This window comes from Tympanuchus pallidicinctus, unplaced genomic scaffold (genome assembly GCF_026119805.1).
Source record: "Tympanuchus pallidicinctus isolate F22 unplaced genomic scaffold, pur_lepc_1.0 scaffold34, whole genome shotgun sequence".
NCBI classification, from domain to species: Eukaryota; Metazoa; Chordata; class Aves; order Galliformes; family Phasianidae; genus Tympanuchus; species Tympanuchus pallidicinctus.
In genome coordinates this window covers 2,749,985-2,764,824 of record NW_026294752.1, presented here as the reverse complement: position 1 = coordinate 2,764,824, position 14,840 = coordinate 2,749,985, and the positions used below count along the sequence as shown (strand labels likewise).

Here is a 14,840-nt window from a genome sequence, read left to right as displayed (position 1 = left end):
AGGCAGGATATCTCAGCGGCTGTTTTGCTATCTATGTGATATATTTATGATATCCAGTTGTGTTGCTATCAGCAACACACTGATGGGGATAGGCACAGGCATTTAGCACGTCCACCTCCCAAGCCCCTTGTCACTGTGAGTTCTGGAGTTCCCAATCGATCATAGCAGTTCATATCCTATTGACTTTGTGACCAGAATCTTTTCAGGAGCTTTAGAAAGAAGTTTCCAGTAAGCAGCACATAAGTATGAGTCTGGGTGCCGGATGGTGAGACGGAAAACCGTGTACTTGAGAAGATCCCAGCACGGACAAGTGACACTTCGTGTCCCATTTCCATGCCTAAGCAATAAGGCAGTGCTCCTTCTCACCTTGCAGATCAGCAGCCCACTTTAAAACAAAACAGATACATGTTGACTTGCTTGGGTTTGCTTCTTGGGGTAGCAAAGCTGAGGGGGAAAGAGCACGGTGCTTTTGCTCTGTGGATTTCCCTGCAGCACCCCAAGAACACCTCTGTATTACTGTCTGTTTGCAAAGTAATTCACTACTCACAACAGGTAGAAAAGAGAAACAACACGGGCAGATATGGGCCCTGCTAAAATACATCTAGCATCAGCTCGGTTTTTCTTGAGGCAAAATGACCACGTGGGAATAGGACCGAATGGGACTTTTCGCGGGCTCTGCTGATCCCGAGGTAGCAGAAAAGAGGGCTGCGTATAACGGGACGAGATGGGTTTCTGCTGCATTCCCCGGCAGAGGCTGAGCTGCTGCCCAGTGTCCCACGGGAGGACACGGAGAAGGAGCTGAAGGCCACGGGGCTTTTTCGCAAGCGGCGACGCAAACGTCTGCTCGCGCCTTCGGCAGCTGCCGGGCAAACAAACAGCCGGGAAAGCGGAAAACGGGATATCCTCAACACTCACATAAACCGAGCGGGGGAATCGGCCGAGCTGCTCCCTTCCCCCACAGCCCGTTCTCGTCCTCTGTCCTGGGGCAGGTAGGGGCCGCTCCATCCCTACCTGGGCGGGGAAGGCGCCGCTGGTTCCTCCTCCCCCCGCTCCTTGCTCCCGCCCCATCCTCCTCCTCGGCGTCCCCAGAGGGAGCCCCTGCGCTCCGCGGCCGGGCGGAGAGCACAGCTGGGCACAGTAGTCCCGCGGCCGGCCCCAGCCGCTCCGCAACCCCTGCGACAGAAGGAGCAGAGGAAGGAGGAAAGAAGAGGAGGAGGAGAAGGAGGAGGAGGAGGGGAAAGAGGAAGAAGAAGGCAGCAGTCCGCCTGTAGCTGGGCAGGCACGTGTGCGCGCAACCCTCGACGGCCTCCCTCCAGCATGTTGCGCAGAGGCAGAGCGGCTGCCAGGAGCTGAGCGGGGCGGAGCGGAGCGCAGGGCAGAGCAGAGCGAGGAGCGGCTCGTCGGGGAGCTCCGTGCTCCCGTCACGTCCCACGCACACCATGGGCGTCCGCATCCCCCTGTCCGCCGCCGGGCCCCGCGGGGCAGCTGTCCTGGTGCTGCTGCTGCTGGGGCGCGTCGCCGTCTGTTCCGCCGTGGAGGAGAAGAAAGGTAACGGGCGGTGCGGGTCTGCAGCGGCGCTGCCGGGTGTGAGCCTTGGTGCTGCGGGGAGCGTCGGAGGGAAAGTCCCGGCTTCGTCCCTTAAGAGAAAGGGGAAAAAAAAACGGGAGAGAAAGATGGGAAAACAAACCTACAACAGCGATCGCGCAGCTCTGACTTCCTGATTCTAAGCTTATTTTCTTTTGGAGGGGGGGGGGAGGAGGTGGAGGAAATAAAAGGGAATAAACCTTCGCGCGTCTCATCGTTTGTGCTTCTCGAGGCTTTTTTTTTTTCCTTCTCTCCACTCCGCCCCCCGTGCTCTTTCCGCGGTGTCCCGAGCTCCTTCACCGCCCGGCTTTACCCCGTGCTGGCCGCCGGCCCCGTCCTGCTGCCCCGCGGAGCTCGGGGAGATGGCACCGAGCACGGCAGGGACACGCTGGGCAGCCTCGGCCGGCCCGCCGCCTCGGGCCGGACACCTCAGCTCATTCCGCTCCAAAAAGATGAATGCATGTATATACGTGTGCACACACCTGGGTAGGGCGTGTAGGGGAAGACGGGAAACTTCTTGCGGGTTCTGGTTCTCCGGTTATCAAAGCAGAGAGCGTTCCGTGCTCTCTCTCTGCCCCGCGCGATGCTGTCACCCTCGCTGAGCGCCCGGCAGCCGTGCGTGGGAACGGCGGGGGGTGGCCGCGAGGCTGTCTGCTTGGCTTCTGGGGCTTTGTTTTTTACACATTTTTGAAAAACTGGTTTAAGGAGTGAGGAAACGTTTGTGTCGGGAGAGTTCCGTCACTTTTTCTCCATGCGTGGTGATCTTTTCTGTGAATAGGCCCCGAGCGTTGTTCCAGGCAGAGTGCAGTTCTCTTTATCTTGGAAATCTGCCAGCAAGGAAAAAAATGCAGATTTGTTGTATTTTCTTTCTACAGAAAAAGAGGAAAAAGAGAATTAGTGGTGTTTAGAAGAGCTGGTGTGTGGCTGAAAACAGCTGAACCCATCTTTTTGTAACTGAGGGCAATAAAACCATCTTGAAAGGGAGCAGCAGCTCCCCGTTCTGAGGAACTAGTTGCACAACCTCAAAGCAGCGAAGAGGCTCCCTTGTTCCAGAAATCAAGTTCATACCTGTTGCTGATGTAATGTAGGCAGCTCTTCTTTCCCAGGTTTCTGATCTTTTTCTTTTCTTGTTTCTCCTCACCCTTTGAAAGTGAGGCAGAGCAGAGCTGGCTCCATCTCCTGCATTTCTGTTAAGTCCTTTGAAATGCAACTCCCAGGTGCACGTACCCTGTAGAATCTGTAAAATGTGAGGATAAACACATTGTTCCCTTCTTTAAAGCGCTTAATTCTGTGTCTCATGAACTTATGAGGGTGCTGTTTATTTGAGGATTATTAAGTGATCAACAGCTACGTGATAAATCCAACAGACATTGTCAGCATTCTGTTAGTGAGTAACTGTTAATGTGAGGAGGACTAGGGTCAGAAGAGGGAAAGGCAGAATAACTTCTTCAAGAATCAATTCTTTGGGCTTTATTTGTTTTCCTCCGCATTTGAGGATGAATGAGAAAAGAAGGTGGGTACAGAATAAAGCAGCATTTGGGAATCAAGAGATGCTGATTTAGGCAAAAGCCCATCGCCTTGGGACCCCATGGCATCTGAATTTCCCATTTTCCAGTTCTGAAAGCAAATGTACTGCCATAAACATTGCAACACTCGTGTCTTATGATAAAATTCTGTTGCTTCTAGATGTCCAAATGGCATGTGCATTTGTACTTCTTAGTATTTCAATAGTTAGTACTATCCCCCAAAAGTATGTAGGCAAACCTTTTTGTTACAAGAAGGTCAGAATCAACCTATAATGGGCGATGTCATAGTTTGATGGAAATTAAAATATAATTGTATATTTTACCAGAAGTTTAGGAAGATCTTTTCAAATTGGGATGAGACAAAACTTTTTTGTTTGAGTGACTATAGTTGTGAAAATGAAAAACAAAACAAAACCCAATAGTTATGCATAATCCAACACCAAACAGCGTTGTTGGATACTGAAGAACACTCTCAGGAATCAATACCTCCCTCTCTCTCAACCCACCTTCTCTGATATTGATCCAGATTAAAAACAGAGGAAGTTAGGAAGTTATCTGGATTTACACTTATATTTGCTGGATGGCCTGTTAGGTGGCACCTGGTACAATTCCTTTGACAGCAGGCATGCCACTTCCTGCAGCATGCTTTTGACTGATGTCCATTTTGTGTTTCAGTGCTTAGTGACACTGCATTTATGCAAACTGCTTTTTGTTGCTTTATTGGCTCTATATGGCTAGTTTTGATCTGTACTTTTGCAGCCTTTGTGGGATGGGAACAAGGACTGTGCACATTTTACCCACGGGGCAGCATACTGCAGAAAGTCTCTGCAGTACCCTCTCGTGTACCTTATGCTTTGTATCACTTTCTGCGGAACAGGGAAATTAGGCTCCTTTAGGATGCTGTAGTTGTTTTTTTGTTGTTTTTTTTTTTTTTTTCTTTTTGTTGTTGTTGCTTTGTTTTTTTTCTTTTTTTTTTGCCTTTGAAAACTATAACAAATTTGTGAAACGCTGGTGATGATTTTTCGGATATAGTTCAATGTGGTGAAATAAAGCAATTAAATAAGTCTTCAGTATAAACCTGTTCTTACTCCTTTGCCTCAATGTGTGAACAATTAAGAAAAAAATCCAAAGCCTATTGTTAAGGGCAATTGGTGATAAGCAAAGAAGGGAAGGCAGAGTGACAGCAGTCATTCCCTTAATTCAGACAACTTGCAAATACAGTGAATGTGCAAAATGCTGTGAAAGAGTTTGATGTCTCAACAGAATGCATATATGTTCACATATGTACATGTGAACAAACTGCGTGCAGAAGTGATAGTAGTAAATAATGTATTATTGCTTGCATCAGGAGAGTATGAAGAGATTTCCAGATAAGTGAGAAATGAAGAGCAATGCCCTGAAGACTACCATCAGAGTAGTACATTATAATTCATTTGTTAATTTATAGAGACTTTCAGGGAGTGTAACACAATGTCATTGTGTTCCTCAGGGCTGACTTTTTCATTTGGGTATCCATATATCACTGAAATCAGTAGGATATGCGAGCTTTAGCAGTGAGATAGCTGACTGGCCAAACCAGTTCCTTCTGAAGGCATCCTTATCTTCCTTCAGTACAAACTACATTAGCTTTAGCAGCTGTTCAGAAATAAGCCTACCGAAAGGTTTACTTCATCTTAGGGAGGATGACTGTCTTCCCCGAATGCACTAATATCCATACTTACAAAGCAAAACCCCTAGATCAGTCCAAGTTTCAGTAACGTGTGCATCAGAGGGTACAGTCAAACTGTGGTTCTAAGTGTTGCATCCAATAAAAAACTAACATACATTAAAAACCTAGCAGTCAGCATGTCATGTTCTACTTGTGTCAAATCCAGTGTTCCAGTCTGTATTGCTGAAATGCTTTGTGGTTGTGCTTTGTGCTAAATTGCTTTGCCTTGGAGGGCATTGCTCTGAGAAGCCAGGGCTGGCCATACTCACCAAATCATCCTCTGACTGGTCTACACAAGAGGAGAACTTGTTGGGGTGACCCACTGACAGATGAGCTGGAAAGGCCTCATTTTCAAAAAGTGACCTGCTATCAAGAGTAGTTGTTATTTTGGAAGAGCATTAGTTGCACTGTCTTTTATCATTCTTCAAATACCACCCTGTTACACTGCTTTCCTGGAGCAGGGGAAATGTGATCGCCTTGGCTGGGGCTCAACTAGTACAGAATTGCACCCAATCTAATTAGGATTTTGCTAGTTTTAACAGAAGCAGGAAGTGATTGGAAAGAGAGCAGGGCTTTCATTTGCTCTTCATTAGAGGCACATTCTGACTTTCCCTTTCTTGAATTTGCCATGCAGAAACTGTGGAAAGTGTGCAGCCTCTGATGCATGCTCAAGCAGTAATTATTGCTGTGCTAAGGATCATCACCTGACCCGCTCTCACCTCAAGGTCAGCCTGAGCAACGTGCCTTGCTGTAAGCATGTTTTGAGAAGTGAGTGCACAGTTTGCCTCTCTGAGTCCTACAAAGCACTTCACCCAGCACCTGGGTACAGTGGTGGCTGAGTTGGACCATTACTTTGCTCGTGCTATGTGATACCTGGGGGAAGGCATGATGGGATCAAGCAAAACAGCCCTTGCCTTGGGGATACACCCTCCCATTTAGACTGATGTGTGCTGGCACACCAGCTCTGGCTGAGAGGGTGACTCACCAGAGGTCCTTCTGCCCCTGTTGCCTGCTTGTCCCTGCCGGGTAGTCATTGGCATGGATTTAGCAGCTTTAGCAGGGGTAGAAAGCACTTAGGTTCAGCAGAGACCACAAGGATGATCTGAGGGCTGGAGCACCTTTCTTGTTGAGACAGGCTCAGGGAGCTGGGCTTGTTCAGTCTGGAGAAGGAAAGGCTCTGGGGGAGACCTTACAGTAGCCTTCCAGTATCTAACATGAACTGCAGGAAAACTGGGGAAGGACTCTTTATCAGTGAGTGTAGTGACAGGACAAGGGATTATGGTTTTAACTAAAAGAGGGGAGATTTAGCTTAGGTATGTGAAAGAAATTCTTCTCTATGAGGATGGTGAGGCACTGGAACAGGTTGCCCAGAGAAGCTGTGGATACCTCATCCCTGAAGGTGTTACCAAGGCCAGGTTGGATGGTGCCCTGAGCAGCCTGATGTAGTGGGAGGGATTCCTGTCCATAGCAGAGGGAATGGAAATAGATAGTTGTTTGAACCCAAGTCACTCTATAGTGTGGTATGGTCCTAGGGTAATTCTGCTTTGCTGGGAGTTAATGGTGCTTGGGATGTGAACCCACCAGTTGATGTTTCCTGTGGACTTGGGCAGTTGTTGTTCAGCTTGATACAGTGCATGCTACCCCTTTTGTGTGTGAAAAAATTTGACTTCCTTCTATGCATCCAGGAACACTATGTTAGTCAGCAGAGGATGAGATCTAGTACAGTTCCTGCCCGTTTTGGCTTTCACTGTGTTACTTCTGGCTTCCCATGGCATCAAACTGGACTGTAACACTCCTTTATTTAGGGCTGAATTCTGCTGACCTAATTGTATTGAGTAATAATGTACTTTTTTTTCAGAAGTTATAGTTACAGAGGACTTGGCATGAATATGGGCAGCAGAAGTTATTTATAAAAGAAATGTGGAAAGAAAGTGGTTTTTTTTGCTGTTCAGAGAGGTTGTACAAAACGAATGTCTATTTCTGCTGAAGCAAGATTGTTGTTTATTAAGAAAGCTGTGACTACTATGCCTTATTAGTTTGGCCCATGTGGAGCATATTTATATGTAGGTGTGGGTCTTGTGCACTCTATATTTAATTAGTAATGTTATTAAGTGTTGTTCACAAGGAAAAAGCATGAGAAATTCTTGTTACTTTTCCTGTTCAAACAAACTTTGTGATGACCAAACTTTCTGAAATACGCTTGCTACCACATTTTGAAGTTTTAATGCGAAGTGTGTTTTGCCTACTGACAAATCAGTGCAAGGCCGATGCGAGTTTCCTCTGCCTTCCAGTGTGCTTTCTTCAACCCACACATCTGTGTACGTGAAAGTAAACATCTACATGTTCACATGCATGTCTCGCTGTTTGAGTACATCAAACCATGGGAGGATTCTGTTTGTTTCGGTGGTTGAAGGAGGAAAACAAACAAACAAACAGAAAGAATGACTTCCAGTCAAAGTGAAACATATTAGAGTGGTTCTAGTAAAGTGAAAAAAAAGAAAAATGAAAGAAAAAAAAAAAAAAGGAAATAAAAACAGGGCACTGACTATCTAAAAAAAGGCAGATCTAAGCTAATTTGGAAGATTTGTTTGACCTGAAACCATTTTTTTTTTTTCAAGTTGGGTAAAAAGGAAAATCAAATGCTATTTGTAATGAAAAATTGCCAGTTTATTCTGAAAATAGCAGAGCACTGCTTAATTTTCTTAAATTTGTCTCCCACTCAGTTTCTGGGCCATGGCATATTTGCTGCATTTGGCTCAAATTAATGAACTAACTTCAGTTCTATTCTTTGCTTCAGAAAAACTAAGGTGGGATGAACTGCTATTTGTGTAAAGTTGAGAAGCTCTGCTCCAGTTTATCTGAAGGTAAAATAGAGAGACAAATGTTTGTCATGGCTTTTCCATTTTCACTGAGAATTAATAATGCAGGATCTTGGTTTCCATCACCTGTGCTGGGTATGCATGGTGCATACACTGAACCGTGCTGTCCTTTGGCCAGGGCTGATACACCTGGGACACCAGTCCCAGTGTAGACTGGGGCTTTGGGCAGCAGAGCAAGGGCTGCCATGCAGAGGCTGTACCCCAAGGGCTGGTGGTGCTACCAGGCTGGTTAAAGGCCCTCTGCTGCATGCACCTGCTGCTCTGTAGTTCCAACATGCAGCAAAGGTGCTGTGCTCCTCGCCACCCAGCCGTGCCCTCTGGCGCCTGTGGAAACTGCAGCTCTGCCATCCCACTCCATCCCAAGCCTTGCACAATAAAAATAACACAGTACATGCAAGGACTGTTTTGCCAGAGTATCTCTTTCCAGGCTGCTGGGGTCCAGAGCAGGGTGATACTGGGTGAGATGTTTTCCAGGAAATATGGAAAGAAGGAGGAGTGGATATAAAACAGACGTTTCAATGACAGAAAAGTAGTGCTTTAGCTCGGGTTTGTGCAGTAAGAAAGTTATCATTTGTGGGTACTGTTTTTTTTTTGTTTTGTTTTGTGGTTTTTTTTTTTCATTCTGTAATCCAAATAGTGGCATAATCCTTGATTTCTCATCACCAAACTCAGTTACACATATGAAGATAACCAGGGTAGCCCTAGAAATTGGCTATTCTTGGCACTGGCGCGCTGTGAATTTGCACTTCTCTTGCTAGGAAAAGTATTATTTATCTACTGGGAGCCATGGAACCAGGGCCACGGAAACTTTGGCTGCCTGAGGTAAAATAGTTGGCTACTGGCTAAGTTGCTTGTTGGGATCTTGGCCTCTCCTCCTTTGTGCTAGCCTGTCGTAGCCTGCAGTTTGAGGTAACCCGCTTCCTATTTGAGGGCTGATTTGCGAGGTTGGAAATGATGTCTAGCAAAGGGCATTGTTTCATCCCATTCCTGAAGGTCATTCTCTGCATCCTCCCTGGCAGTTCTATGTCCGTGTGGGATGCTGGCCGTAGCGTGTCTGGTGGTTCACTTGGGACATGGTGACTTCAACGGTATGTGTCTGGCTTGGCTCCTTATTTTCTGCTTGCGACAGGCCTCTCGTTCCACCACACTGGGGAAACTGCAGCAGCTGCTAGAGTAACAGCTGTATGAGGCAGTGGCTGCAGTCAAGGTGGGCTGCAAGTGGGTATTGCTTTGTGAGATCTGAACTGCTTCTGAAATCGCTTCTACCTAGCTGCAGAACAGTATTAGTGGCAGTTTCGTATTCCCAATGCTTGACTGAAGAAAAAAAAAACAGCAAAGAACTACAGCTACTTCTGACTGGGGATTTGTATTCAAACATTCAAACTTGTCTCCACCCGTTAAGATCAGATAACTTATGTGTGCTTCTGAAAAATGAATCTGATTTGAATCTAAGGTAGTAAACAATTCATTTTCAGAACTGTGTACTTACATTCTGCAAACGATTGTTATGGCTGCATGTTATTGTTCCCTATTGCTAAGAAATTCCCTGATCTGGGAAATACCAATGCATATAATTTATTTGTTTTCTTATTGAAATTCTTAGGTTCAGAATGCATTTGTAGAACAGCCATGCTTTCTGAAGTTTACCTGGGAGGCAAGGCTTAGGAGGGAGGCATGGTTCAAGGAGGAAGCCCATTCTAGCTGCTGGGTCAGTTGTTTTAACAATGCTTTCAGCAAAGATGCAAGAGGCTGTTTGCGTAAATCAGTAACTGGTTCCCATGATTCAGATTATATCACTTGTTCAGGTCATTTGAATAAATAAATAACTTCTAGTAAATGAAACAACTTCTGCAATTAGGATGGCATGCTGCATACTTCATGCTGTTTGTTGTGTGGCTTTCAGTAGATACAATTAAGTTGGGTTATACTTGGAATGCTAGGTGGCATTTCATCACGAGCCACTTAACCAAAGCTTACATTAAAATGAGATATAGATTTGTTTTGTATGGGTGGCATTGTGCTGCATCCTCGATGCTTGCGTTCTCTGTAAGCAGATACTTAATGGGGAATTGATTTCTCTTGCCAAGTGCACCTTGAAAGTAGTATTTTAAAAACATATTGTTACTTACTTTTATAAGTATGCCATGTACAAAGTAATGCTGATAAACTGAAGAAAATTTATCACGTGCTATCCATGGCAATAAACAGCTTTGGCTGATGGTGCTCTTTGGAGATGCAGTGGATGGGTAAGAATTGAGGGCTTCCTGACAAAATCAGCAACTGCTGGTTCTCCTGCCTGAGGGCCTTGGCACTGGACTTTGCACAAACTGTGACTTTGGAAGCTGGAAAAAAAATCCTCCATTTCCTTTAATCATTATGAACAAGAGGGTGTAATAGAAGCAGACATGACTAATATTTGACGAGCTTGCTTCTGATGCATTAAATCCAGAGGTACAGAGACCATCTATCTGTATCCTCATATCTGGGCATATGAGAGCAGGAATCTCTCCCTTCTTCCATAGAAAAAGAGGGTAAGGAAGATGTATAGAATCATAAAATCATAGAATCACCAAGGTTGGAAAAGACCTAAAAGATCACCCAGTCCAACCGTTCACCTATTCCCAATAGCTCCTACTAAACCATGTCCCTCAACACAACATCCAGTCTTTCCTTGAACACCCCCAGGGTCGGTGATTCCACCACCTCCCTGGGCATCCATTCCAGTGCCTGACCACCCTTTCTGAAAAGTAATACTTCCTAATGTCCTGAAGTCCTGGTTGAAACTACCTTTTCAGAAATTATTTCTCCTTCCACATGGAAGTTTTCTCATCTGTGCAGTCTTGGTTGTTTTTTTTCCCCTTCCATTTTTATTACAACTTATTTCTCTTGGATGGAAACATGATATTCATAGTTGTTTAAGAAGGATTCCATTTGTTTTGCTGCTCTTCAGATGAGTTTTGTACAAAGCCCTGCCTTTTGCTTTTTCCTGTTTAAAAACAAGCAGAAAGCAAGAAAAAAAAAAAAAAACCAAACAATTAAACCAGAGCAAGGCAAACCAATTATTTTTTTAAATAAGAATTTTTAATCAGCATAATTCTGACAGAGCTGACCATAATTTAGACTTCTGTGTCTGCAGATGAACGTGGGTTTTGCAGCAAGGAGTGGTGTGTATGGTCTTTGTGCATGGCATAACTCACTTTTGCTGAAAGTGGTAAGTGGCAGAAGTGGGACTTTGTTCTCAGCCACCCTGAGGCAGAAAGGTGACTGCACTAGAAACAAGCTGTCACACAATTTAGGAACAGTCCCATCTCCCCTTCATCATGTGCCATGCCAGGTCTTTCCCCATGGACACATGCTGTAGGCTTAGATCCAGAAAGGATGTATTTCCCTCTTCAGATTCAGTGTTTGAATCCTGACTGGTATCTGGTTGGCCCCAATGAGGCCATTGCTATTGAGGCATGATAGCTGACAGTACATTGATCATCATTACAAGTGGAAGAGCTAGTGTTTGTCTTTCTAATGAAAATCTCTGTTACTAGTCATTATTTACTTGGGCTTACTGAGGACAGAACATGGGCTGTTGTTTGAAGTTTCCCTTGCAGAGCTGTGGAAAACAAACATTAGTATTGAGCCAGTGTCTTTGTGCAACAGGCTGTGGGAGGTGCAAGGCTGGATCAGTTTGCTGCTTGCCATGGCTGCATTGTCCAGGTAGATGTTGGTCCCATTATCTCTTCCCCAGAGTTGAGAGCAGGAGTTCAGTCCTCTAGAGCAGAAGCAGCAGTAAGTCCTTTTCCACAGATGTAGAAAAAGGAAAATGTTGTTTGTGCTTGTGCCAAGTGCTTGGCTTCTGGTCTTCACTACTCAGAACAAGGGATAAACAGTGAAGTTACAGTAGTTACTGTCTGTCAGAGCAAATGTGTTGCTTCCCTTTGGTGATTCCTGATTTGATAACTTGGAATGAAGTTAAATGATGTAGGAGATTGAAGTCAAAACTTTTGCATCTTCAGTGATCCTGGTAAGACCTCATCATTTCATAGAACGTCCGTGTTGAGATGAGTCTAATTACTACATTAGTTTGATATTTTTCCTTTGTCTTGGGTTCAGAAGGGGTTTTCATTTATACGCTTTCTCATTTCCATTTGATCTTCAAAAAGTAGTTGTGTTGAACAAAGATACTGGCAGCCTGTTTCCTTTCTGATAAGCTCAGTGAGGTGCTCATGCTAATGATTTCTTTTAATAGTTATTATTTCAGGGCTTTTTGTGTTCTTTTTTTTTTGTCTCCTTAATGTGGTAGATGCCATTGGAAGCGTCATTTTATCATAGTTGTCCATGGCAAATTAACTAAACCGGCAGCATCTTTTCTGAAGTTTTTGTTCGTCAGTGTGCACGATGCTCCCAGCAGTGTGTGCTTCCTGACATTTATGATATTTCTCAAGCAGAAAAAAGATAGCATAGAGTTTTTTTCCAAATGAAAGTCTTTTTGACTTGAACAGCAGCAGTGTGTCTTGCATCGCTGAGCACATGGTTTTTAGTGAATTAAGACTAAAAATAGCTAATTAACAAGTTCTCTGTTTCTTTTGTGTCTGGTCATTAGTTACTATGGCCCACATTAACTCATAGTATAGCAGCGTCAAAGATGCTAATGCAGGAGGAGAATTCTTTGGGGTTCTGCAGAGAAATACTCTGTTACCTATTTCCCAGAAATACGTCCTTATATCATGAGTATGTGTGCTTGTATGCTCAGCTCGTGTTGGTATTTTTTACCAAATGAAGGAGAAAATCTAAATTAGTCACTGACACTTGAAAAGGGACTTGCCTGTTTTCTCCTCCTTTAACATACCAACTGGATCCTGACTATAAAGCTAAACTCAAATGCTGTTTCAAAGACAAGGAGCATTTCAAAAACAGCAAACATAACACTTTAGTAAACAGACTAGTTATAATAGGCAAGACTAGAAAATGGATTGTTCCATGGATCAGTGCTGTACTGTTAAGAGTGATGATATCTTAGTGGTAATCTCACTGTTGGACTTAATGGCCCGTAAACATTGATAAAAGCTTTTGTAAAATTGTCAGCAATGATTCCATCCATTGTTAGATTGCCAATGAACTTCCTCAGACGCTGAATAAATTGCTACTATCAATTATGTTTTTGTAATTATAAAATAAGTCTTTTGTTTTGAAAGTATAATAACTTGCATAAGAAAAAAACAAATTCTGTCAGCTTAAAATTAATTGATCACATTGCTGTAAATGCGCAAAGCTCTTTCAACTGTACAGGGCTGGCGTAGCTTTTCATCTGAAGCTGTACACCCATGAATTTCCTCTGCCAAATACTCTGTGTCAGCAGAAATGAGAAATGTCATTGCCTGTTTTGGCTGAAATGGAAAACAGAATTTTGAATTTTATAATAATTCTATTCTGTTGTTTCTGTGTAATTTTAGCATGGTACTAGAATGTGAACATTGAAAAGGCAAGAGAGATTGCTTTCCCAGCCTTTAATACACCAGTTTGAAAAAAAAAATTCAGAAATGCTTAGATTTTATCTACAATTACATGCTGTGTCAATGTATGGTCCTTTTGATTTTGATTTTTTTTTTTTTCCACACAGCTACTAAATTCTTCAGCTCCATTTTTTTCCTCCCTTAATCCCTTCCATGTGATTGGTGAAATGACTTGTTATCAGCCCCAGCCTGATACAGAGAGGACTGTAATCCGGAGCAGGAAGAGAAGGAAGTTCTCTTGCAAGAAAGTAAATAGCATAGGGTATTTAACAGTGCATTAAGCAATGTAGCAGTTAGACTATCCTCATAATATAGAGATGAGAGCAGGAAAATGCTCTGTATGTCATTAAGTTAGCCAAGCAGTGAAATGTCCTGGCATTGATAGTGTTCAGCGTATCTCATGCACTAGCATTGGTAATGCAAAATGGAGTAATGCAAAATGCAAAACACATGGAGGAGCTGCCTGGGAGCTTTCCAGTTGCAGCACGGAATGAAAAGGAGCAGCTGCCTTACTTGATTTTTTTTTTTTTTTTTTTTTTTTAGTTCAGTTTTTGTACTCTAGGGAAGAGAAGTAATGTGCCTACTGCTGAATAGACCCAGGATCTGTTCTCTTAGTGCTATTGCTTGTCTGTTTGCTTGATTTTCTTTAGGAGATGGCAGTGGGCCATGTATTCCAAGGGAATATGTTATACAGCCCAACTCATGCAGTTTTGTGCATCTAATAATGGCATTGGCTGGCACATTAGCTGTGATGAAGCCACTTTCTCCATCCCCACCTTCCTCATGTGTTTGGAAGAGGGCGGTATGGTGAGGTTCAAGGATGGCCTTGAAGATTTTGGTTTTCTTACTCAGGAATGTGCAAGTTCAAAGAAAGGCACTGCAGCTATACGCGAGCTGGGGGGGTGGATTGCAAGAGGTGGAATTATGGAGAACTGGAGGAAAAAGAAAATCTTGCTTCTGTTACAGCTCTGTTACAGTAACACTGTAGCAGAAGCATGTCTTTTCAACTGGTACTTAATCTGGCAAACCTTAGGTGTAATATTCCTTTGAAGTCTATGGATATTTTGCCTGCCAGGAATGCAGGATCAGGATTTTTTATTACTTTATTTGCCTAAGAAAACTCTTCTCATCTACTTAAAGGGGAAAGCTGATACAAAATACCAGACTATGTATTACGAAGGCTATGCCAAAAAAGTAATTTGTCTGAAACAGAAGGTGAGATTATAAATTATAGTCACATCACAAGGCATTGTGGTGTCAGAATTAAAACTTTAAATGTGAATTTTGATTGGCTGTGCTTAAAAGTAAGTCTAGTAATCTGGTAATTGTCACTTCACTTTCTTTTCCTAAAAAATTATTCCTAGACATTCTGTTGGATGGAATTGAAATTGATGAATTCCTTAGGATGTGTACAGTGATGTGTCTTCACCATGGATTTCTGCCAGCTGACATGATGGTTCTACGACTGCAGAGAAAAGGAGATATCTCAAAACTTGCTGGAGTTAACCTGGTTGAGTCGAATGGCATTTTGCTCACATACTGAATGTGCTGGACTCAAAACTTCTAAATGGCAGATCTTGCAACTAATTGTATGTGTATACATGTATTATACATGTACGTCTATATATAAAAGAAAAAG

The 14,840-nt window shown here is 43.6% G+C and overlaps 1 protein-coding gene across 3 annotated transcripts in view; it reads left to right on the top strand.

Annotated features, from left to right (window-relative positions):
- Positions 1–1,077: 1,077 nt before the first annotated feature.
- Positions 1,078–14,840, top strand: part of EGFR (epidermal growth factor receptor) — a 152,815-nt gene continuing 139,052 nt past the window's right edge. Inside the window, exon 1 of one of the 3 annotated variants that reach the window (XM_052698993.1) lies at positions 1,078–1,548. In XM_052698993.1, coding sequence (XP_052554953.1) covers positions 1,440–1,548 — 109 coding nt within the window. In that variant the 5' untranslated portion in view covers positions 1,078–1,439. Of the gene's footprint in view, positions 1,549–2,459; positions 2,669–14,840 lie in introns of those variants that run through there. The other 2 variants (XM_052698992.1, XM_052698994.1) reach the window with 2 other exon arrangements.